The sequence below is a fragment of the Saccopteryx leptura genome, chromosome 2 (assembly GCF_036850995.1).
Source record: "Saccopteryx leptura isolate mSacLep1 chromosome 2, mSacLep1_pri_phased_curated, whole genome shotgun sequence".
In the NCBI taxonomy this organism is placed as follows: Eukaryota; Metazoa; Chordata; class Mammalia; order Chiroptera; family Emballonuridae; genus Saccopteryx; species Saccopteryx leptura.
Genome location: NC_089504.1, coordinates 163,689,765 through 163,716,511, shown reverse-complemented (window position 1 = coordinate 163,716,511; position 26,747 = coordinate 163,689,765). Strand labels below are relative to the sequence as shown.

Genomic DNA, 26,747 nt, shown 5'->3' with positions numbered 1-26,747 from the left:
AGACAGACGCTTACAAAGTAATTTCTAGTCTTGGTTTAGTCACTCCCATGAGACTGCAGACTCTTTGAGGGCTCATAGCTTATTAATTGCCTATATCCTCCAGGATATTCACTATAGTATGATACACTAACTTAGTATTATCTATCAGGCTGGACTGAGTTACTTTATGTCCCTTGGGTTTCATGTATGACAGATCCCCATCAACAACAGGTTTCCTAACCAGGAGTTAGAGCTTATCACAATCGCAGCGACCTCTGCTTTGTAGACACGTGATGGAAATAATCTGAGAGAGAAGTCAATGCCTCAGCTGTGAAAGAGGAAAGACTAAAGGGACATGCATTGTGGCATTGGTGAATAAATCTTTTAGGCTGATGTTTTGTTAGAAGTTATGACAGAGACCTAACTAACCCTGGACATAATCAGGAGGGCCTGTGGGGAGAGCTCTCCTACACCATGTCATGGTGATAGCTCGACCAGGGTCACAACAGGGCTCCGTGGTTGTAACTGTACCAGCCCTAATTTCCTTTTTCTTTTGTCTGTAAAGTACCTTCTCTATGTTGGGTTCAGTTCTGCATGTGGCTCACCACATTTGCATGTACAACATTGCAATCCTTTCTTTTCCCCAAATAAATCCTTTTAGATGGCACAGGACCTAGTCAGCTTTTGTTTTACAGTTTACAGCAGGGGTCCCCAAACTTTTTACAGAAGGGGCCAGTTCACTGTCCCTCAGACTGTTGAAGGGCTGCCATATACAGTGCTCCTCTCACTGACCACCAATGAAAGAGGTGCCCTTTCTGGAAGTGCAGCAGGGGGCCTGATAAATGGCCTCAGGGGGCCGCATGTGGCCCGTGGGCCATAGTTTGGGGACTCCTGGTTTACAGCTTGTTGATGCCACATTTCAAAACTGGACAAACTGCTGACAAGTGACCTTTTAAAATTGTATATAGTTTCTCCAGTTTCTTAGTACAATACACCAGAAGTCTTATGATATGAATGTTAGAAAAAAAGAATTCATGTCTTTATTTTTTCATGATATTCACAACCTGAATCATTTTAGAAATTAATGTTTTATTTTAAATTAATTTTTATTGATTTCAGCAAGAGAGGAAGAGAGAGAGCGCGAGAGAGGAACATTGAACATCAGGATGACACTCTAACCAACTGAGCTCTCTGACCAGGGCTGTTTTTCTTTCTTCTTCTTCTTTTTTTTTTTTTTACAGTATTTTATTTTGAGAGAGAGAGAGAGAGAGAGAGACAGACAGAAAGGAAAAGGGAGAGTGGGAGTGATGAGAAGCATAAACACATAGTTGTGTTACTTTAGTTGTTCACTGATTTGCTTCTCATTAGTGCCTTGACAGAGGTGGGGAGGCTCAAGCCGAATTGGACCCCTTGCTCAAACCAGCGGAATTCATTTGTGGAATTTCAAAAGTCCAAGATAAACCCACAAAGACCTGGGCTCATACAAACAACTTTAGTAAAAACACCGTAATACATTTTGTGGTCATTGTATTTATAACCCCTTCAGTTTTCAGAGTAAACTGTTAATGCTTGTTCATTAATCTGAGTTTGACTTATTTATTGGCAATAAAGATCTATATTGTAAGTGTAAATAAGGGCATGCAGTATATAAAGGCAAGGATAGTCAAGACCAGCAAAGGGCAGAAGTCCTGTGATATCTTCCCATGGATATTCCCCTCTTAACAGACCTGTCCTTGACAGCTCTTCTGTGACTCATTTTTGCTTACTCTTGGCTGTTACTAAGGGGTTAATGGACAGACAGCTAAGCTGTGACTTTCCTCTTTTTTTTTTTTAAATTTTATTTATTTATTTATTTTACAGAGACAGTGAGTCAGAGAGAGGGATAGACAGGGACAGACAGACAGGAATGGAGAGAGATGAGAAGCATCAATCATTAGTTTTTCATTGCATGTTGCAACACCTTAGTTGTTCATTGATTGCTCTCCCACATGTGCCTTGACCATGGGCCTTCAGCAGACCGAGTAACCCCTTGCTGGAGCCAGTGACCTTAGGTTCAAGCTGGTGGGCTTTTTGCTCAAACCAGATGAGCCTGCGCTCAAGCTGGTGAGCTCGGGGTCTCGAACCTGGGTCCTCTGCATCCCAGTCCGACGCTCTATCCACTGCGCCACCGCCTGGTCAGGCTGTGACTTCACTCTTAAGAGGACTTATAAAAGGGTTCCTAGATGTTGGAAAAAAACTTTCAAGAAATTAGGTTAAAATCATAGTCTGACAAGTGGTGTTAAAGCAGATATGTTCAGAGGTTAGCGTAGCACCGAAGGAGAAGGAGCCAGCACCACTTAGAAGTGGCCTGGGAAGATGGCTTAAATAACTCCATCAATTACAATTAATATTAATAAAGTGTATTATTTGAAAAATGTTCAGAAAGATAAATACCAGGTAAATGAAACTTAGGATCTAGTAAGTCTCAGATTGTTTTGTTTCCTTCTGTTTACATGGGAAGATCATGGGTCACTGGGCTGGCTCTTTTCCCCTTGTTTTGCTGTTCATCATGATCCGAAGGAATGTAACCAAGATTATTCTTATTCTTATCCATGATGAAAATGAAGATGAAGGACATTATATGCATAAAGGATGTATTATTATTATTTTTTTTTTTACTTTTTTTTTTTTTTTTGTATCTTTCTGAAGCTGGAAACAGGGAGAGACAGTCAAACAGACTCCCGCATGCGCCTGACCGGGATCCACCCGGCACGCCTACCAGGGGCGATGCTCTGCTCACCAGGGGCAATGCTCTGCCCCTCCGGGGCGTCGCTCTGCCGCGACCAGAGCCACTCTAGCGCCTGGGGCAGAGGCCAAGGAGCCATCCCCAGCGCCCGGGCCATCTTTGCTCCAATAGAGCCTTGGCTGCGGGAGGGGAAGAGAGAGACAGAGAGGAAGGAGGGGAGGGGTGGAGAAGCAAATGTGCCCTGGCCGGGAATCGAACCCGGGTCCCCCGCACGCCAGGCCGATGCTCTACCGCTGAGCCAACCGGCCAGGGCCAGGATGTATTATTTGGTCTGCAAAATTACTTAATTCTTGATTTAGCTAAATGTCTTCTGATAGGAGTTTAACTGCATTCCAGTGAATAATAAAGGTGGAAACATTACAATAACCAAATTTTATTAAGTCAAGGGTTTCATAAAAAAAAACAATAATGAAACAAAGAAAAAGACCATGTATGTAAACTTTGAACTTGATTAGAAGAACAGCTTGTGCCTGTGGCTAAAATAAGGTAGAGTAAAGCAAAAATTAGATTTAATTGAAAGATCATAAACAGGAAAAATTCTTTGTAGACATTAAGCCCAAGAGTAAATCGTTGAGATGAGGAAGAAAACACAAGTGTCTGAGTGTCAAAAAAGTGGACCATGGAGCTGTGTGAAAACAGACATTAATACATATTACTTAAAAGTGTATGAAAGTTAATATTTTGAGGATGCTAATAGTTTTTACAACCTCCACTCGAAGCCCTAATATGAGAAGGGAATTGGGCAAGGGGGAGGGAGAGGTTTACCAAAAAAGGAAAATAAAATATGAGAGGAAAGAACAAAAGAAACCCTAATATGAAACAATGAACATAAATTACAGTGTAGGCCACAGCATAGACATTTCTGAAAACCAACACCTGTTTTGCTATAAATTATTTCTAAAGAATTCTTTCATTATTTTTTTCTCTCATACTGTCACTCTCTGTTTTATACCTCTTTGAATGAGAATTTTTAGAAAAAACAATCTAAACCTGCCATTTTCATTACTTCCTAATTCTCTCTTTATCTGCCACTGATCTTTTGAAACCGATCTACCAAAAGTTTCAGTGAATGATGCTAGTGAGGAAATTCAACAGCCTCTTCTCAAGTTATCCTGCAGGGACCTTTTTGGAATACCCACAGTACTGACCAAACATTTCCCAACTTCCATGATACTGCATTTTCATCCTCGGTCAATGTTCTTATTTAAAAACTTCTCTATAATTGGCTCTTCTTGCTTCATTTACCTTTCAAATGTAGATATCTTTAAGAAATATTTTTAACTTTTTCTCTTTTATACAAATAAACATTGTTGCAAATGAATTAGAAAATTTTAAGAACAAAAAGAAAATATAAAAAATGGTAATTCCAAAAGTAAGAGTGAACTATTAGCAATTTGGTCAATACTCCTGTAGACTGCATTTTATGTATACACATATATAGATAAGAAAAAAAGAGCTCATATTCTTTATGTATTTTATTTTCCTTCTTTTCCAAGTGATAGGAGGGGGGGATAGAGAAACAGACTCTTGCATGCGCCTTGACAGAGATCTACCCGGCACCCCTTGCCTGGGGCCGATGTTCTGCCCATCTGGGGCCATGCTCCGGGAGGGGAGATAGAGAGAGAGAAGGGGGGAGAAGCAGATTGTTGCTTTTCCTGTGAGCCCTGACTGGGTATTGAACCTGGGACATCCACATGTCAAGCAATACTCTACCACTGAGCCAACCTGTCAGGGCTTATTATGTATTTTAAAACCCTACCTGAAAAAACTGAATGAAAAAGACAGTTCTACAATAATGGAAACTTCAATACTCCACTTTCAACATAGAACAGAACAACCACAGAGCTCAATAAGAAACTAGAAACTCAAACAACACTGGAAACCAGTTAGACCTAACAGACCTATGGAACTCTTCATCTGAGAGATTCAAGTAATTTATACACGCTTCTAAAGAGTACATGAAACATGCCAGGACCATATGATGCTTAAAATTTAACAAAAATGATAAACCTAAACAATGAAATCATACAAAGTATTTTTTTCTAATAAAAGTGGAATGAGCCTGACCAGGTGGTGGCACAGTGAATACAGCATCTGACTGGAATGCAGAGGACCCAGGTTTGACAACCCTAGGTCACCAGCTTGAGCGCAGGCTCATCTGGTTTGAGCAAGACTCACCATCTTGAGCCCAAGGTCGCTGGCTTGAGCAAGGGGTCACTCAGTCTGCTGTAGCCCTGGTCAAGGCACATATGAGAAAGTAATCAATGAACAACTAAGGTGCCACAACGAAGAACTGATACTTGTCATCTTTCTCCCTTCCTGTTTGTCTGTCCCTCTCTGTCTGTCACACCCCTCCCAAAAAAGTGGGATGAAACTAGAAATAACAGGGGAAGCTAGAAAATTCACCAACATGTAGAAATTAAACATCTTGTTTGAGAGAGAGAGAGAGAGAGAGAGAGAGAGAGAGAGAGAAGCATCAACTTGTAGCTGCTTTCACTTTAGTTGTACATTGACTGCTTTTCATATGTACCTTGACCGGGGATCTAACCTTAGGCCAAAGCTGAGCCAGTGACCCCTTGCTGAAGCCAGAGACTTCTGTGCTCAAGCGGATGAGTCTGTGCAGTTTAGAACTGGGGAACCTCAGGGTTCTGGGTTGACGCTTTATCCACAGTGCCACCACTGGTCAGGTTAAACAACACACTCTTAAATAACTAATGGATCAAAGAAGAAATCACAAGGTTAACTAGAAAATACCTTGAGAAGAATAAAAATGAAAATACAACATATTCAATACTAAAAAATAAAAGCACTGCTAACTAGGAAATTTATTGCTGTGATTGTGTATATTAAAAAAGACCTCAAATTAATAGCTTAATTATATACAATTAAGGAGCCAGAGCAAACTAAACTGAAATCTAGCACAAGCGAGGAAGTAATAAGACTAGAGTGGAGAAAAAACAGAGACTAGAATAACAGCAGAGAAATATCAATGAAGACAAAAACTGGTTCTTTGAAAATATCAACAAAGTTGATAAACCTTTAGCTAGTTTGATTATAAAAAAAGATAGAAGTCTTAAATTACTAAAATAAGATATGAATCGGCCCTGGTTGGTTGTATAGTGGATAGGGTGTCATCTCAGTGTATGGATGTCTTGGGTTCAATTCCCAGTCAAGGCACACTGGAGAAGTGACCATCTGCTTCTCCACCCCCCCCCCCCCATCTCATCCCCTCCTACAGCCATGGCTTGATTGGTTCTAGGGCATGGGTCCAGATGCTGAGAAGGGCTCCATGGAGCCCCTGCCTCAGGTGCTAAAAATAGCTCAGTAGCCAAACAACAGCCCAAGATGGGCAGAGCATTGCTGCCCAGTAGGGGGCTTGCAGGGTGGATTCCGGGTGGGGTACATGTGGTAGTCTGACTCTTTGTCTCCCCTCCTCTCATTTGGAAAAGAAGAAAAAGAAAAAAAGAGGCTATAATAAGAGATAAAGGACACTACATAATGATAAAGGGAGCAATCCAACAAGAAGATATAACGCTTGTATACATTTATGAACCCATCTTAGGAGCACCTAAATATGTAAAGCAAATCTTGATGAACATAAAGGAAGAGACTGACAATCATAGTAGAGGATTTTAACACCCTACTGACATTAATGGATAGATCTTCTAGATAGAAAATCAATAAGGAAATGAAAGCCTTAATTGATACACTCCACCAGATGGATTTCATTGATATCTTCAGAGCATTTCATCCCAAAGCAGCAGAATACAGGGCTCTTCAGGTTATGACAATCTTGACATATGTTTTGAGTTTACGATGCTCACTCCCATAAAAACTTAAAAAAATTGAGACGTGAGTGTTTTGGCTTATGCGTTAGCATTTATTTATGGACTATGTGGGCGAACTACAGTAGTTTGGTTGGATGCGACAGAATAATACGCAATAACACGGCATATGAGTGAGGGAGTTGGCGTCCCCCACTATGCTTATCTATCTCCCACTACATTTATATATACCACTATGCTTATCTGGACTGTTAAAAACACAAGTGTTCCGTTTGTGTTGTTTTGTTTGGCGACTTTTTGGCCCTTAGCATGGCTCCTAAATTTAGTCTTCAGATGGCAGTGCTTTGAAGAAGAGGAGAAGCATCATGATGGTATTACAGAGCTACTATCCCATTGAGAGGAGCTGTCTGCTGAGGACCTCATTCAGCAGGTGAATCAGCTAACTGAAGAGGAAGAGATAGAAACCCCAGTTCCCAAGAGATTTACTTCCAAGGGTTTGACAGAAGGTTATTCTATGGTAGAGGATGGGTTGGCAAAATTCCAGGCTGAGGACCCCAGTGATAACAGATTCACTGAGGTCTACAGAGCTGTTATGGATGACTTGCAATGCTCTAGAAAGGTTTAGGAAGAGAAGAAGTCATCAACCTTCTAGACTAGTCTGGAACAATTTTTTAAGAAGGTAGAGAGGATTGCAACAGATCCTGTAACTCTCCACATCAGCTGCTTCTCGAAATGAAACACGTGTAGTACAGGTAGAATCATCTCCAACGTCTCCTGTATGTTTGGGCAATCCTGATTCACCTGAACCAGTATCTCCAGCACCTTTGCAGTTTCTCTTGCCTCTTCAGCCTCTCATCCCCCCAATAGGCAACTCTCTCCCACCTTGCAATGCCCCTTCCAGTATGCAAGCCAACAGGAATAAAGATAAGGAAATTTTTTTTTTTTTTTTTTACAGAGACAGAGAGAAAGTCAGAGAGAGGGATGGATAAGGATAGACAGACAGGAACGGAGAGAGATGAAGCATCAATCATCAGTTTTTCGTTGCGACTCCTTAGTTGTTCACTGATTGCTTTCTCATATGTGCCTTGACCATGGGCCTTCAGCAGACCAAGTAACCCCTTGCTCAAGCCAGCAACCTTGGGTCCAAGCTGGTGAGCTTTTTGCTCAAGCCAGATGAGCCCACGCTCAACATGGAGACCTCGGGGTCTTGAGCCTAGGTCCTCTGCATCCCAGTTCGATGCTCTATCCTCTGCGCCACCGCCTGGTCAGGCGATAAGGAAATTTTTTCACACTCATTTTTTGTCATTTTTTTCTGTTACTACAGTACAGTGTACAGTACAGTATATTTGTCCTTTTTCTTTTTCTGTGGCTTAGTTGTATTTTTATGTTCTAGATTATGATTTTACAACTGTGTTAGTATAGCTAAATGACTTAGGCTATGATATGTTTTGACTTACACCAAAATTTGGGTTACATCACTGTCGTAGGAACGGAACTGTGTTGTAATCTGAGGACCTCCTGTATATATTACTTTTAAGTATACATGGAACATTTTGTAGGATAGACCACATGTAAGGACACAAAACAAGTCTCAATAAATTTAAGATAGAATTACCAAACATCTTCTTTGACCAAAATGGTATGAAACTAGAAAGCAAACACAAAATAAAAAAGGAAAACAAAGAGACATGGAGGCTACACAGCATATTACTAAACAACAAATAGGTTAACAATGAAATTAAGGAAGAAATCCAAAGATACCTTGATACAAATGAAAACGAGAACACAACAACCCCAAATCTATGGAAACATAGCAAAAGCAGTCCTAAAAGGGAAATTCATAGTATTATATGCCTTTATCATCAGACAAAAAAAATCAAGTAAACAATCTAACTTTACACTTAAAGAAACTTGAAAAAGAATAACAAAGCCCAAAGTAAGTAGAAGGCAGGAAATAAAGATCAGATATCACAAGGAGATATCACCTCACACTTGTCAGAACGTCCATTAATAAATCAACAAACAACAAATATTGGTGCAAATGTGGAGAAAAGGGAACCCTAGTGCACTTTTGGTGGGAATGCGGATTGGTACAGCCACTGTGGAAAGCTGTATGAAGATTCCTCAAAAAATTAAAAATGGAACTGCCTTATGACCCAGTGATTCTACTTCTGGGAATTTATCTGAAGAAATCTGAAACACTAATTCAAAAGAATACATTATGCACCCCTATGTTCACTGCAGCGTTATTTACAATAGCCAAGATTTGAAAGCAGCCCAAGTTCTCATCAGTGGATAAGCGGATAATACCTTTACACAATAGAATATTACTTCTCCATAAAAAAGACATGGATAGACTTGGAGACCATTATGAAGTAAGTTAGAGAAAGACAAGTGCTTATGATTTCACTTAGATGCGGAATCTAATAAAAAAAAATGAACTGACAAGCAAAATAGAGACCGACTTATAGATAGAGAGCAGGCTGATCACTGTAGGGGGACTGTGGAATGGGTGTAGGGTTGAGCAGAAAAGAGAAAAAAGTGGAAAAACTCATGGAAACGGATTGCTGGGGGGGATAGAAAAGAGTGTGGGGAGATAAATGATGGAAGGAGACTTGACTTGGGGAAGTGAACACAAAATACAGTGTACAAATGATATGTTGTAGAACTGTGTACCTGAAACCAGTATAATTTTGTTAATCAGTGTCACCCTAATAAATGCAGTAAGAAAAAAAAGAGAAAAGATTTATAATGGGTAGTTTGAAGTCTTCTGCCAATTCTGAGTTGTACTCACAAGCAGTTTCTGTTGACTATTTTGTCCAGTGGGGTAATACTTTCCTGTTTCTTTGTATGTTTCTGTTTTTTGAAACAGGCAATTTTAGATAAAATATAGTAGCAACTCTGGGTATCAGCTCCACCCACCCCAACCACAGGGTTTGTCATTTCTTTGTTTAGTGTTTGGCTGAGTTGCTTTAGTTGGCTCCTTTGATGTTACTTCTCAGGAAAGCACAGCTTTGGGAATGCCCAGTCACTGGGATGACACTACATTGTCAGCTCTCTTGGTCTTTCCCTGACCACAAGGTGTTAAGTTCCACTAATTGCCAGTTAGTTGACTGCCTGTTGTTTTCAAGAATGCCATGGGACATAAATTGCTCTAGAGTAGTGGTTTTCAGGTAGTTTACTCTTTTGTGGACTGTCACAAAATGTCTGGTGGACTGGCACCAGTCCATGGACCTTGCTGTTGAAAACTACTGCTCTAGATAACAATACAATTAAATTTGAGCTCCTCACACCTTGCCTTAGCCTGTCTCTCCTTGTCTGTATATCACTACCCACAGGGCAGTACTTCCAGAATATTTTAAAAAGTGTCAGGAAGCCAAGAAATTTTCATTAGGACATTCCTATAATATAAGGCTCAGAGGATAGGGTCATATCTACTTCCTGTAAAGTAAAAGGGACTAGTTCAGATAATAAAATAAAATACTTCTGATATCATTTGAAGTAACTAAGCATTGTCAATTTATGAACTAAAATTATGCAATTATAGTTTTTGTATTTTTGCTTCTCATTTTATTTTTTCAGCTTTTTATTTTATTGTTGTTGTTACTGATGGCATCATGACTCCACTATGTGGCCCTCTTTATTATAAACTTTAATTAGTTTCACTTTTTTGCCCAACTTAAAACTTTAATAACACCAAAAACTAACATGTTGGATAAAATAATTATTCTACTAATAATTTGACTAATGACATTAAAAAACTTAACTGTTTTCCTTCTTTCTCCTTAGAAAAACTGATACACAAAACAACTATTTCTTAGATAAATATATACATATAAAAGTTTAACTGTACTTGTGTCACAAGGATTGAAACAATAAGTGCACAGAACAAAGGAGGCTGATAATTAAAATCAGGAAAACATGTTACTAACTCTGAAAAACAGGCTTTTCAGCCCCAATATTTGTTTTTAAAACTAACCCCCCCCCCCCCAATACACAAAGCAACTCACGTTCCATGCGCTCAAACATTACTGAAAAGAGGAAGTCTCGAGGTGTCATGTAATGTTCTCCTTCATGTTCCAGTGAAGAAAACTGCATGAAGCGCTGTTTACGAAGAGATAACCTTGCCATCATCTTCCCATAGTCACCATTTTTCTAAAAGACAAAGATATGGCAATATAAGATTTCTTTCAGTATTATTCCTCAAATCAGTTCCTTCTCAAGCAATCTTATAATTAGTGAGTAAATGTGTAGAATGATGTAAGGGAATGGGAAGTGCCAGAAGAAATACAAACAAGATAAGAAAATGCTAAGGAATAATGTTTTAGACAGGACAGTCAGAGAAGGCCTCTTTAAAGAGGTGACATTAAGGAGCCAAAATGAGTTGCAGGTACTGAGCCGTGGAGCTCTCAGGAGAAAGAGTGTGTTCAAGGAACAATGGCTGAAGATACGATTAGAGAGATAGGTGGGCAACAGATCTGGTAGAGTTGTGCTTTCTTAAAGATAAAATATGGCGTATGTGGCACATTGCTCTGTTTTGAAAAATATATTTATGTCATAGGTGGAAAGTGTTAAAAGAACAAGAGTGGGTAAAATATTGTTAATGTAGGAGTCTGAGTCTATAGTCCAGGCAGTGGGACTTAGATCTTGACCCAAATGCTGATAGAGACAATATTGAAATATTTATTGCTAACCTTTCATTGGGCACTTACTATGTATGAGGCATTGTACTAATTAAGCACATGGATTATTTAGTTAGTCCTCACAATAACTGAACAACAGATACTACATTAGATAAGAAGCTATAAAGTAAATGGCAGAATCAGGATAAAAAACCAGGCATATCTAACTTAAAAGTGCCACAATATATATATTTTTTAATTAATTTTACTAGGGTGACATCAATAAATCAGGGTACATATGTTCAAAGAAAACATGTCCAGGTTATCTTGTCAATCAATTATGTTGCATACCCATCCCCCAAAGTCAGATTGTCCTCCATCACCTTCTATCTAGTTTTCTTTGTGCCCCTCCCCCTCCCTTCCTCCCCCCCCAACCACCACACTCTTATCAATGTCTCTTAGTCTCGTTTTTATGTCCCACCTACATATGGAATAATATAGGTCTTGGTTTTTTCTGATTTACTTATTTCACTTCGTATAATGTTATCAAGATCCCACCATTTTGTTGTAAATGATCCAATGTCATCATTTCTTATGGCTGAGTAGTATTCCATAGTGTATATGTGCCACATCTTCTTTATCCAGTCTTCTATTGAAGGGCTTTATGGTTGTTTCCATGTCTTGGCCACTGTGAACAATGCTGCAATGAACATGGGGCTGCATGTGTCTTTACGTATCAATGTTTCTGAGTTTTTGGGGTATATACCCAGTAGAGGGATTGCTGGGTCATAAGGTAGTTCTATTTTCAGTTTTTTGAAGAACCACCATACTTTCTTCCATAATGGTTGTACTATTTTACATTCCCACCAACACTGAATGAGGGTTCCTTTTTCTCCATAGCCTCTACAACTTTTGCTATTACTTGTCTTGTTAATAATAGCTGAGCTAACAAGTGTGAGGTGGTATCCTATTGCAGTTTTGATTTGCATTTCTCTAATAGCTAAAGAAGATGAGCATCTTTTCATATATCTGTTGGCCATTTGTATTTCTTCCTGAGAGAAGTGTCTGTTCATGTCCTCTTCCCATTTTTTTATTGGATTGTTTGTTTGTTTGTTGTTGAGTTTTATGAGTTCTTTGTATATTTTGGATATTAAGCCCTTATCTGAGCTGTTGTTTGAAAATATCAATTCCCATTTAGTTGGCTGTTTATTTTGTTGTCAGTTTCTCTTGCTGAGCAAAAACTTCTTAGTCTGATGTAGTCCCATTCATTTATTTTTGCCTTCACTTCCCTTGCCTCTGGAGTCAAATTCATAAAATGCTCTTTAAAACCAAGGTCCATGAGTTTAGAACCTATGTCTTCTTCTATGTACTTTATTGTTTCAGGTCTTATATTTAGGTCTTTGATCCATTTTGAAATAATTTTAGTACAGGGGGACAAACAATAGTCGAGTTTCATTCTTTTGCATATGGCTTTCCAGTTTTCCCAACACCATTTGTTGAAGAGGCTTTCTTTTCTCCACTGTGTGTTGTTGGCCTCTTTATCAAAAATTATTTGATCATATATATGTGGTTTTATTTCTGGGCTTTCTATTCTGTTCCATTGGTATGAGTGTCTATTTTTCTGCCAATACCATGCTGTTTTGATTGTCGTGGCCCTAGAATATAGTTTGAAGTCAGGTGTTATAATGCCCCCAGCTTCGTTCTTTTTCTTTAGGATTGCTTTGGCTATTCGGGGTTTTTTATAGTTCCATATAAATCTGATGATTTTTTGTTCCATTTCTTTAAAAAATGACATTGGAACCTTGATGGGAATTGCATTTAATTTGTATATTGCTTTGGGTAATATGGCCATCTTGATTTATTCTTCCTATCCAAGAACAAGGAATATTTTTCCATCTCGTATCTTTTTCGATGTCCCTTAACAATGGGTTTGTAGTTTTCATTATATAAGTCCTTTACATTCTTTGTTATGTTTATTCCTAGGTATTTTTTTTGTTGTTGTTGTTGCAATCGTGAAGGGGATTTTTTGAGTTAGTTCTCAAATGTTTCATTGTTGGCATATAGAAAGGCTATGGACTTTTGTATGTTAATTTTGTATCCTGTGATCTTACTGTATTGGCTTATTGTTTCTAGTAGTCTTTTTGTAGATTCTTTGGGGTTTTCGATGTATAGGATCATATCATCTGCAAAAAGTGATATCTTTACTTCTTCTTTTCCAATATGCCTTTTATTTCTTTGTCTTGTCTGATTGCTCTGGCTAGAACCTCTAGCACCACATTAAATAAGAGTGGAGAGAGTGGACAACCCTGTCTTGTTCCTGAGTTAAGGGGGAAAGCCTTCAGTTTTGTACCATTTAATATGATGTTAGCTGATGGTTTATCATATATAGCCTTTATCATGTTGAGATATTTTCCTTCTATACCCATTTTGTTGAGAGTCTTAAACATAAAATTGTGTTGTACTTTATCAAATGCCTTTTCTGCATCTATTGATAAGATCATGTGGTTTTTGTTCTTTGTTTTGTTGATATGGTGTATTACGTTAACTGTTTTATGTATGTTGAACCATCCTTGAGATTCTGGGATGAATCCCACTTGATCGTGATGTATTATTTTTTTTAATATGTTGTTGTATTTGATTTGCTAGTATTTTGTTTAGTATTTTAGCATCTGTATTCATTAGAGATATTGGTCTGTAGTTTTCTTTTTTTGTGCTGTCCTTGCCCGGTTTCGGTATGAGGGTTACGTTGGCCTCATAAAATGTGTTTGGAAGTATTGCTTCTTCTTCAATTTTTTGGAAGACTTTGAGTAGAATAGGAACTAAGTCTTCTTTGAATGTTTGATAGAATTCGCTAGTATAACCGTCTGGGGCTGAAATTTTATGTTTAGGGAGGTTTAAACAGATTTTTTCTATTTCTTCCCTACTAATTGGTCTGTTTAGGCTTTCTGCTTCTTCTTCACTCAGTCTAGGAAGGTTATATTGTTCTAGGAATTTATCCATTTCTTCTAGATTGTTGAATTTAGTGGCATAAAGTTTTTCATAGTATTCTACAATATTACTTTGTATATCTATGATGTCTGTGGTGATTTCTCCTCTTTCATTTCGGATTTTCTTTATATGAGTTCTTTCTCTTTTTTCCTTGGTAAGTCTTGCCAAGGGTTTGTCAATTTTGTTGATCTTTTCAAAGAACCAGCTCCTTGTTCTATTAATTTTTTCTATAGTTTTTCTGTTCTCTATTTCATTTATTTTTGCTCTGATTTTTTTTTTTTTGTATTTTTTCTGAAGCTGGAAACGGGGAGAGACAGTCAGACTCCCGCATGCGCCCGACCGGGATCCACCCGGCACGCCCACCAGGGGCGACGCTCTGCCCACCAGGGGGCGATGCTCTGCCCCTCCGGGGCGTCACTCTGCCACGACCAGAGCCACTCTAGCGCCTGGGGCAGAGGCCAAGGAGCCATTCCCAGCGCCTGGGCCATCTTTTGCTCCAATGGAGCCTTGGCTGCGGGAGGGGAAGAGAGAGACAGAGAGGAAGGGGGGGGGCGGGGGTGGAGAAGCAAATGGGCGCTTCTCCTATGTGCCCTGGCCGGAAATCGAACCTGGGTCCCCCGCACGCCAGGCCAACACTCTACCACTGAGCCAACCAGCCAGGGCCTGCTCTGATTTTTATTATCTCCTTTCTTCGGCTGGTTTTGGGTTGTCTTTGTTCTTCTTTTTCCAGTTCCTTAAGGTGTGAAGTTAAGTGGTTCATTTGGGCTCTCTCTTGTTTGTTCATATAGGCCTGAAGTGATATGACCTTCCCTCTTATCACTGCTTTTGCTGCATCCCATAGATTCTGATATGTCGTATTGTCATTTTCATTTGTCTGTATATATCTTTTGATCTCTGCGCTTATTTCTTCTTTGACCCATTCATTTTCTAAAAGTATGTTGTTTAGTTTCTATATTTTTGTGTTTTTTTTCCTCTCTTTTTTGAGTTGAATTCTAGTTTCAAGGCTTTATGATCAGAATATATGCTTGGTACAACTTCGATTTTTCTGAATTGGCTGATGTTGTTTTTGTGGCCCAACATATGGTCAATTCTTGAGAATGATCCATGTACACTGGAGAAAAATGTATACTCTGTCACTTTGGGATGAAATGTCCTGTAGATGTCTATCATATCCAGGTGCTCTAGTGTTTTGTTTAAGGCCAATATATCTTTGTTGATTCTCTGTTTGGATGACCGATCTAGAGCCGTCAGTGGTGTAATGAGATCTCCAAGTATGATTGTATTTTTGTCAGTTTTTGTTTTAAGGTCAATAAGTAGCTGTCTTATATATTTTGGTGCTCCTTGGTTTGGTGTATATATATTAAGAATTGTTATGTCTTCTTGATTCAGCGTCCCCTTAATCATTATGAAATGACCATTTTTGTCTCTGAGTACTTTTGCTGTCTTGTAGTCAGCATTATCAGATATAAGTATTGCTACACCTGCTTTTTTTTTGGATGTTATTTGCTCGGAGTATTGTTTTCCAGCCTTTCACTTTGAATTTGTTTTTATCCTTGTTGCTTAGATGAGTTTCTTGTAGGCAGCATATAGTTGGATTTTCTTTTTTAATCCATTCTGCTACTCTGTGCCTTTTTATTGGTGAGTTTAATCTGTTTACATTTAGTGTAATTATTGACACTTGTGAGTTCCCTATTGCCATTTTATACATTGCTTTCTGTTAGTTTTGTGTCTTGTTTGATTCTTCTCTTTTGTTTTTCTACCTTTTGTTTTTGTTTGGTTGTATTCCATACATCTTTCCTCTGTTGCTATCTTTTTTAAATCATGTGCTTCTGTGGTGGTTTTTTCAATGGTGGTTACCATTAAGTAATGAAAAGGGTTCCTACCCTGTTCATTGTAGTGCACTATCTTGTGAGTACTTTTGCACTCCATCGTCCTTTGTTACTGTTAATCTCCGTCCTGTCCCCTTTTTTTGTAGTTGTTGTCACAGTTTAAATTTGGTTTTATTGTGTTCTTGGTGGAGCCTTTACTTGTGGTTTTGTTTTGTTCTTTGTATCTGGTTGGAAAACCCCCTTTAGTAATTCCTGGAGTGGGGTTTTTCTGATGATAAATTCCCTCATCTTTTCTGTATCTGTGAATGTTTTTATTTCTCCTTCATATTTGAAGGATAGCTTTGATGGGTATAGTATTCGTGGCTGAAAGTTCCTCTCTTTCAGGACTTTTTGTGCCAATTTCATTATGATGTGCCTTGGAGTAGGTTTGTTGGGGTTAATAAAACTCGGAGTTCTATTTGCTTCTTGAATTTGAGGCTTTAGTTCTTTCCACAGGCTTGGGAAGTTCTCATCTATTATTTGTTTGAATATGTTCTCCATTCCATTTTCTTTCTCTTCTCCTTCTGATATACCTATTATTCTTATGTTATTCTTTTTGATGGAGTCAGACAATTTCTGTAGGGCTTTCTCATTTTTAAAATTTTTGAGTCTCTTTCTTCCTCTCTCTGTTGTGCCTCAAGTTGCTTGTCTTCTATTTCACTAATCCTACTTCTATCTGGCCTGTTCTATTAGCTAAGCTTGTTACCTCGTTTTTCAGCTCATGAATTGAGTTTTTCATCTCTGTTTGGTTTGTTTTTATAGTTTCAATTTCCTTGGTAATATATTCTTTGTGTTCATTGAGTTGTTTTCTGAGCTCCCTAAATTGCCTGTGTTTTCTTGTATATTTCTGAGTATTTTTAGGATTTCTATTTTAAATTCTCCGTCATTTAGCTCCAAGGTTTCCAATATATTAAATTTTTTCTCCATAGATTTTTCCTCATCTATCTGTGCTACATCTCTGTCTTTTGTATGCATGATATTCTATTTCTTTTCCTTAATGGCATCTTCATGTTTAGTGTGGAACTTCTGGAGGCTCCAAGGATAGATTTTTTGTCTCTGGTTGAAGATCTTGTTGAATTTTTGGGGAGATTTATCGATATCTCTCCTTATGGCGCCATTTCTCTGATGTCATCCAAAAGTGCCTCAATTTCTTAACTAGCACACGTGGCTGGGCACTGTGTCCTAGGCAGACCAGACAAAGACGACATACTAGTCAACACAGACATCAAGGGTCAATACAGTGATCATGACAGAACACAAGTGTTATCTGTGAAGTCCAACAGCACACTCTTACCCTAGACAACTTTCCTTAAGGTACTGCCTTAATTTGGACAACATTCTTCCTTGGATGTAGCACTCCCATTTCACACTCTCTACTGATCTATTATTCACCCTGACACACAGGTGATGTTCACGGAGCGCTGACTAGAACTGAAAGGGGTAAACATAAATTCTGGTTGTTCAAACCTCTCCAGATTCAAAGCTCCTTTTTTGGCTGATTTAAGTTCTCTCTCCTAATTTGACAGCAATTTCTTTTAGAAGACAGTTTTATACCTCTTTTGTGTTTTGTTGCAGTGCCTACTAGAAAACTGGACATGTATGAGAACACATTAATACTACAATGACCTGTACCCTGTCTTTTCTAGAACTTGTCTATTCGTGTTTTTAAATTTCTTTCTTCTTAAATTACTAATAAAAGTCCTTTGAGGGGCATGTTTTAGTTACGAGTCCGTACTCATCCTACCAATCAGAAAATTGAAATTTATTAATACTTTCTGAACCTTCTATACATGAGGCAGATATATTATCATTTTATTTAACAAGTTAATATTAAGCATCTATAGCAAAACAGTAATAAACAAAACGAACATTAATTCCTATTAGAATGTCCAAAGTGCTTTGGCCGTAAATTTATAGAAAGTATATTTGATGGGATAGGGAAGACAGGTGGGTAAGGGTCTTCTCAGTAAATGCCATAGCACTGGCAAAGTTCTGATAAGAGAGAGAGAGCACAGTATATTAGAACTGAAAGAAGTTCAACATGGGCATAAACATTAACTTAGAGAATATTACACAAATGTTAATATGTAGTCTTTTAAAAACCTACATGTGGTGGTTTAAAATTGGGAGGGATATCTTGGCTGCAAAGGTCCCTGTTAAGGAACGAGGGGTCCTAGCCCAGGGTTCCAGTGCCAGGAAGAGAATCCCCACAACTTCTGGTTGTGAAAACCAGTGGGGATTGTGGATGAGAGAGACAGAGCATACTGGAGTCCCAAGAACTCCTCTTAAAGGGCCACATGGACTTACTCAGACTCACACTCTTTGAGCTCCAGCACTGAGGAAGGAGCTTGAAAAGAACCAGAGACACATGGAAAGAAACTGGATTGTCAGGCATCAAGGTGAGGATGGGGAGTTTTCTTCCAGATAAAAGTGCTGGCAGAAGCCATTGCTCCCTTGATGAGTACCCCTGCCCCCAGAGCTGGCAGGCAGGTACCACTTCTGAGTTTCCATTAACCTGGCTCACACTGTGTACCCCACCCAGGTGATTCTGAGACCCCACCCCATACAACCTGCAGGCTACCTATGCTGTTTCCAGTGGCTTTTCAGTACAATGGTCTCTCTTATCTCACGCTTCAGAGATTCCTAAATCAAACAAGCAGCATCTGGCCCCTGTGTACCCTGTACCTCTTGTTAAGTAGCTCCAGGCCTGGCATTAGTAGCAACTGGCCTTGGTTCACAGTTCGGCCTCTCCTGGTCACCTCCCTAGCTCAGCACTAGTAGCAGCCACCTGCAACCCCTCTGTAGCTCATGCTGGGTGCCTCCAGACAGGGAACAGGCAGTGGTTGACCTCACACATCCCGGGAGGTCCCAGAGCCAGTGCAACTACTGGACAGTTTCAGAGTCAGGCAGGGACAGATGACAACCCTACCACCTGCAAGAGTGACATACTCAAGAGGTAAACCTAGAGAGCAGCAAAGCCCCTCTGAAGCAAGTCCTGCTCCATAGGGTCAACTCCTGCACAGCAGCTCCTCTGCTGTAGTTGCAGCCAGTCCTTGCAGCCCACAGTCCTGAGGGTGGGGGGTAACACCTCCAAGTGACGCCAAAAGCAGTAAAGGCTCAACTACAACAGGACAGTGCACACAGCCCACTCACGGGTACACCTGGAGTGCCCAACCTGGAGGCTGTGCCTCACAGCCCTATGAGACACGTTAGTACACAAGGCCACTCTACCAAGTTTGGAAGACGAAGAAGTTCTACCTAATATACAGAAGCAGCCAAAATGTGGAGACAAAAACATGTCACCAAATGAAAGAACAGAAAAAATCTCAAGAAACTGAACTAAACAAAATGGAGGTCAGCAATCTAACAGATACAGAGTTCAAAACAACTGTCTTGTTCTTTTTTATGGTTTCTATTTTATTTTATTGATTTTAGTTTATTGTGTTTACATAGATTCTAGTGTTGCCCTGAATGCATCCCCCTTCCCCCGTATTCCCCTCAACATCCCCCTTGCCGCCTCCCCATAGCATTCTCCCCCCATGCCTTCAGGTTTATCCCATCCTATCATCCCCTTTCCCTCTGTTCTCTTTTCCTCTGGTCCCTTTGATCCCTCCTCTGTCTCAATTCCATTCCTCAGCTCACATTGTTCCTTGGATTCCTCAAATGAGTAAGGTCATATGATATTTTTCTTTCTCTGCCTGGCTTATTTCACTTAACATAATAGTTTCCAGGTCCATCCATGTTGTCGCAAAAGGAAAAATTTCCTTCTTTTTCATGGCCCCATAGTATTCCATTGTGTATATGTACCACTGCTTTTTTTTGTTTTTTTCTTTTTGCATTTTTCTGAAGCTGGAAACAGGGAGAGACAGTCAGACCGACTCCCGCATGCGCCTGACCAGGATCCACCCGGCATACCCACCATGGGGCGACGCTCTGCCCACCAGGGGGCGATGCTCTGCCCATCCTGGGCATCGCCATGTTGCGACCAGAGCCACTCTAGCACCTGGGGCAGAGGCCACAGAGCCATCCCCAGCGCCTGGGCCATCTTTGCTCCAATGGAGCCTTGGCTGCGGGAGGGGAAGAGAGAGACAGAGAGGAAGGCGCGGTGGAGGGGTGGAGAAGCAAATGGGCGCCTCTCCTGTGTGCCCTGGCCGGGAATCGAACCCGGGTCCTCCGCACGCTAGGCTGACGCTCTACCACTGAGCCAACCGGCCAGGGCTGTACCACTGCTTTTTAATCCACTCGTCCACTGATGGACACTTGCGCTGTTTCCAGACTTTCGCTGTTGTGAACAATGCTGCCATAAATATAAGGGAGCATTTCTCTTTTTGAAACAGTGCTATGGTGTTTTTGGGGTATATTCCTAAAAGTGTGATGGCTGGGTCAAAAGGCAGTTCGATTCTTAATATTTTGAGGAATCTCCATACTGTTTTCCACAGTGGCTGCACCAGTCTGCATTCCCACCAGCAGTGCAGGAGGGTTACCTTTTCTCCACATCCTTGCCATCCCTTATTCTGTGTTGTTTTGTTGATGAGCACCATTCTGACTGGTGTGAGGTGGTATTTCATTGTGGTTTTAATTTGCATTTCTCTAATGATAAGTGATGTTGAGCATTTTATCATCTGTCTATAGGTCATCTGTATGTCCTCTTTGGAGAAGTGTCTATTCATTTCTTTTGCCCCATTTTTTGATTGGATTATTTATCTTCCTGGTGTTGAGTTTTACAAGTTCTTTATAAATTTTGGTTATTAACCCCTTATCAGACATATTGTTGAATATGTTCTCCCATTGCGTAGTTTGTCTTTTTATTCTGTTCTTATTGTCTTTAGCTGTGCAAAAGCTTTTTAGTTTGATATAGTCCCATTTGTTTATCTTGTCTTTTATTTCACATGCCCATGGAAATAAATCAGCAAATATATTGCTGTGGGAGATGTTGGAGAGCTTACTGCCTATGTTTTCTTCTAAGATATTTATGGTTTCACAGCTTACATTTAAATGTTTTATCTATTTTGAGTTTAGTTTTGTGAATGGTGTAAGTTGGTGGTCTAGTTTCATTTTTTTGCAGGTAGCTGTCCAATTTTCCCAACACCATTTGTTAAAGAAGCTGTCTTTATACCATGTGTGCTCTTACCTCCTTTGTCAAGTAAGTTGTCCATAAAGGTGTGGGTTTATTTCTGGGTTCTCTGTTCTGTTCCATTAATCTATATGCTTGTTCTTATGCCAGTTCCAAGCTGTTTTGAGTACAATGGCCTTGTAGTATAACTTTTTTTTTTTTTTTTTTTTTACAGGGACAGAGAGAAAGTCAGAGGGAGGGAAAGATAGGGACAGACAGATAGGAACGGAGAGAGATGAGAAGCGTCAATCATCAGTTTTTCATTAAGACACCTTAGTTGTTCATTGATTGCTTTCTCATATGTGTCTTGACTACGGGCCTTCAACAGACTGAGTAAGCTCTTGCTCGAGCAAGCGACCTTGGGTCCAAGGTGGTGAGCTTTGCTCAAGTCAGATGAGCCCACACTCAAGCTGGTGACCTCGGGGTCTCGAACCTGGGTCATCTGCATCCTAGTCCGATGCTCTATCTACTGTGCTACCACCTGGTCAGGCCTTGTAGTATAATTTGATATCAGGAAGTGTAATACCTCCCACTTTATTCTTCCTTTTCAAGTTTGCAGAGGCTATTCATGTTCTTTTTTGGTTCCATATAAATTTTTGGAATATGTGTTTTATATCTTTGAAATATGTCATTGGTATTTTAATTGGTATTGCATTGAATTTATAATTGGTTTGGGTAATACAGACATTTTAATGATGTTTATTCTTCCTATCCACAAGCACGGTATATGCTTCCACTTGCTTGTTCTTCCTTGATTTCTTTTATCAATGTTTTATAATTTTCCAAGTCCAAATCTTTAATCTCCTTGGTTAAATTTATTCCTAGGTACTGTATTTTTTTTGGTTGCAATTGTGAAGTGGACTGTTTTCTTAATTTCTCTTTCTGACAGTTCATTGTTGGTGTATTAAAATGCCTCTGATTTCTGAGTATTAATTTTATCTTCTCCCACCTTGTTGAATAAATTTGTCAGGTCCAGTAGTTTTTGACTGAGACTTTAGGGTTTTCTATATATAGTATCATATCATCTGCAAATAATGAAAGTTTTATTTTTACTTCTTCTTTTCCAATTTGGATGCCTTTTTTTCTTCTTGTCTGATTGCTGTCGCTAGGACTTCCAAAACTATGTTGAATAAGAGTGGTGAAAGGGGGCACCCCTGCCTTGTTCCTGATCTTAAGGGGATTGTTTCTAAATTTTGCCCATTGAGTATGATGTTGGCTGTGAGTTTGTCATAGATGACCTTTATCATGTTGAGGTATGTTCCCTGTATTCCCACTTTGCTGAGAGATTTAATCATGAATGGGTACTGGATTTTATCAAATGCTTTTTCTGCATCTATTAAAATTATCATGTGGTTTTTCTCCTTCCTGTTGTTCATGTGATGAATCACATTGATTGATTTGCAAATATTGTACCAGCCTTGCCTCCTCAGAATAAATTCCACTTGATCATGGTGTATGATTTTTTCCCCATATATTGTTGGATCTGGTTTGCTAATATTTTGTTGGGGATTTTAGCATCTAAATTCATCCAGGATATTGGCCTATAATTTTCTTTCTTTGTGTTGTCTTTGCCTGTGTTTGGAATCAGAATTATGTACGCCTCATAAAAGAAGCTTGGAAGTCTTCCTTCCTCTTAAATTGTTTGAAATAGCTTGAGAAGGATAGGAGTTAGTTCTTTGAATATTTGATAAAATTCACTTGTGAAGCCATCAGGCCCAGGACTTTTCTTTGTTGGGAGTTTTTTGGTAACTGTTTCAATCTCATTTGTTGTAATCAGTCTGTTTAGGTTTTCTGATTCTTCCAGATTGATTTTTGGAAGATTGTTTCAAGGAATTTGTCCATTTCATCTTGGTTGTCTAATTTTTTTGAATACAGTTCTTCAGAGTATTTTCTTACAATCCTTTTTATTTCTGTTGTGTCAGTTGTTATTTCTCCACTCTCATTTCTAACTTTATTTGAGTTGTCTTTTTTTCTTGGTGAGTCTGTTTAAAGATTCATCCATCTTGTTTACCTTTTCAAAGAAGCAGCTTCTGGTTTCATTGATCATCTGTATTGTTTCTTTAGCCCCTATGTCATTTATTTCTATTCTGATCTTTATTATTTACTTCCTTCTACTTCCTCTGGGCTTTACTTGCTGTTCTTTTTCTATTTCTTTTAGATGCAGGGTTAAGTTGTTTATTTGAGCTTTTTCTATCTTCTTAAGGTATGCCTGTAATGCTATGAACTTCCCTTTCAGCACTGCTTTGGCTGTGTCCGATAAATTTTGAGTTGTTGTATGCTCATTATCATCCGTTTCTAGGAACTTTTTTATTTCTTCTTTGATCTCACTGTTAATCCATTGGTTATTTAATAACATGCTATTTAGTTTCCAGGTGTTTGAATATTTCTCAGTTATCTGTTGTAGTTGATTTCTAGTTTCATGCCATTGTGATCAGAGAAAGTGCTTGATAGAATTTCAATCTTCTTAAATTTGTTGAGACCGCTTTTGTGCCCTAACATGTAGTCTATCCTAGAGAATGTACCATGAGCACTTGAAATAAATGTATAATCTGCTGCTTTAGGGTGAAAGGTTCTGAAGCTATCTATTAAATCCAGTTGATCTAGTGCCGTGAAAGCGAACCTTCTTATAAAAACCGCCCACTTTTGCAGTGTTGGTCAACCTGGTCCCTCCCGCACTGCAAAAGTGGGCGGTTTTTATAAAAAGGTTCGTCATGATGGATCCAGTGTGTCTTTTAAGTCTGCTGTTTCTTTGTTAATTTTCTTTCTTGAGAATCTATCTAGTGATGTTAGTGTGGTATTGAAATCCCCTACTATTATAGTATTGCTGTTGATCTCACCCTTTATATTAATCAAAGTCTGCTTTATATATTTAGGTGCTTCTATATTAGGTATGTAGATATTTATAATGGTTATCTCTTCCTGTTAGATTGCTGGTGTGCTGCTTCCTTTTGCTGGTATTGCTGGTTCCAGGGGAAATATTCACTTCAGATTTGGGGAGTGACCAGCCCATGGGTTAGGGTGGCTGTCCCTCAAAGTGTTCTCCCTGTGCCTCCTAGATTACACTCTCTTCCTGCTACTTCGGTCCTCTCATCTCTCCCTGTCCCCTGGAGCCCTGGGTGAGTGGTTGTGAAAGAGGTTTTCTGCACGGTCCCTTTAAGAAGAATCCTGGGTCTGAGAAATCTGTCTCTTTCTCACAAACAGTATCCTGATTTGTTTCACAGCTAAATACTGTCCATATGATTCTTCTAGACTCTGAGGTTGCAGGCTGGGGCTTTGTTCCTGAGGCCCAGGACCCTCCCCTCTCCACTGAATTCACTTCCTGCCACGCGAGTCTCTCTGGGCTGTTGTTCACTCCTGGGCTGGGCAGCCCTCTCTGCATTACCGTTTTTCCTATCAGTCTCAGTGTGGCTTCTTCAGTGATCCTTGGTTAAAGAGTCCTCTTAGTTTAGTCAAAAGTTGGGTTTTTCCAGACGGTTCTTAAAATTAAGTTGTAATTCACTTTGGTTCTGGGAGGTGGAAGTTGGTACATATGCCTACTCCATTGGCCATCTTGCCGCCCCCTGTAATTAAGTCTTTTAAGAAGACCTATCAGGCCTGACTTATGGTGGCGCAGTTGATAAAGCCTTGACCTAGAATGCTGAGGTCGCCGGCCCCAAACCCCCTGCCTGCCTGGTCAAGGCTCATATGGGAGTTGATGCTCTCTGCTCCTCCCTCTTCTCTCTCTCTCTCCTCTTTCTCTCTCAAAATGTAGAAGTAATATTCGATAGTGCCAGGCTCCAGCACACCCACTGGGCGCACACTCCTCGATTGGTCTTATAACAAGTCAGTTAATATATTTTTTGTGTTATATGTATTATACACTGCATTCTTACAATAAAGTAAGCTAGAGAGAATCATAAGGTTTGTCTGTAAGTTTTTTCAATTGTCACAGATTTCCAGAAAATTTCCAATATATTTATTGAAAAAATTGGCATATAAGTGGACCCACCCACGCAGTTCAAATCCATATTGTTCAAAAGTCATTTGTAGACCTAGGTTGGGCTTGTCATACATGCTATTACATGTCAAATAAAATTAGACTGCTGGACGGTCATTGGGACTTGGACATGAGCTACAAAGTATAGAATGGTGACAACAATTCCAGTACCATGCGGACTTTTCCTGTGGGGAACTTTCCTGGACTCCTGCTCCCTGTGACAGCTCCTAACAGACTGAACTGTGGTTGAGTTGCATTTTTCAGGGATTTGGCATGGTGATGGGCCAACTTGGACTTGGGGAACATGTTAAGGACACTACTCATTTATGGATTCTTGCTGTATTGGCCAAGAGTTTGCTTAAAGGCTTTTAATCACTGTAAAAAAAAAAATAGAGGACTGGATGAAGAAGATGGGGCACATATACACCATGGTATATTATTCAGCTAGGAGAAATGGTGACATCGGATCACTTATAGCGTAATGGTGGAGTCTTGGTAGCATTGTGTGGGGTGAAATAAGCGAATCAGAAAATAACAGGAACTGCAGGATTCCATACATTGGTGGGACATAAAAGCGAGACTGGGAGGCATGAACAAGAGTGTGGTGGCTATGGGGGGTGGGGGGAGGGAGGGAGGGAGAGGGGGAGGGGGAGGGGTACAGAGAGAACTGGATGGAGGGTGGCGGAGGAAGATCTCTCTTCGGGTGAGGGGTATGCAACAGAACTAAATGACAAGATAACCTGGAAATGTTTTCTTTGAATGTATGTACCCTGATTTATTGATGTCACCCCATTAAAATAAAAATTTATTTATTAAAAAAAAAAAAGATAGACACAATTATCAAACAAATTGATTTTGGAAATAGTATTTTGGGTGGACTTAATGTAAACAAATAGAAGAGAAAGAAAAAGATGATGAAATTATATTGGCACTCCATCATCATAAGAATAAAGTATGTGTTAAACAAAAAAACAAACAAAAAAAAAAAAAAAAAGACTGCTGGATACAAATCTTTTCTTCCTTCTAATACTGTTAACACACACTTTTAAAAGAACTTACTTTCAGCCTGGTCTGTGGTAGCACAGTGGATAAAGTGTTGACCTGGAATGCTAGGTTGCTGGTTTGAAACTTTGTTAGAGGGAGGCTTGAAAAACTCTTTTCTACTGCTTTCTTATCAGTGTGTAGGTTTTTTTTATTATTCTGTGATGTTATTAAGCATTAACTCTCTCAGGAAAGTACATTATACCTTTTAGGGGGAGAGGACGAATAACAGAGAACCTGTTCAAGGCACATACGACAACCAATCAATGAACAACTAGAGTGAAGCAACTATGAGTTGATAACTTTTTGCTCCACCCCCATCCTCTCTCTGTAAAATTAATAAAATCTTGAAAAAAACCCTTACTTTTATTGAAGTCTTAGTCAGAATGACGCATCAATGATAGGAAAAGCATCTGCATAAATAATAGTTCAGCATGCTGACACAGAGGTTTGGGGATTTCAGGATATAAGGAGAAACATAATTGTAATCTCCTAGGATCAATTCCTTTCAAAAATAAAAGATATCATAAGGCTAACCACAATCTTAAGCAATTTATTTAGGGTATAAATTTCATTTTAAATATTAGTAT

General features: G+C 39.4%; 1 protein-coding gene across 4 annotated transcripts in view; it reads right to left on the bottom strand.

The window, feature by feature from the left end:
- Positions 1–26,747, bottom strand: part of MICU2 (mitochondrial calcium uptake 2) — a 105,512-nt gene that overhangs the window by 53,645 nt on the left and 25,120 nt on the right. For all 4 annotated transcript variants that reach the window (XM_066369183.1, XM_066369182.1, XM_066369181.1 and 1 more), the window contains exon 2: positions 10,560–10,704. In XM_066369183.1, coding sequence (XP_066225280.1) covers positions 10,560–10,704 — 145 coding nt within the window. The remainder of the gene's footprint in view (positions 1–10,559; positions 10,705–26,747) is intronic.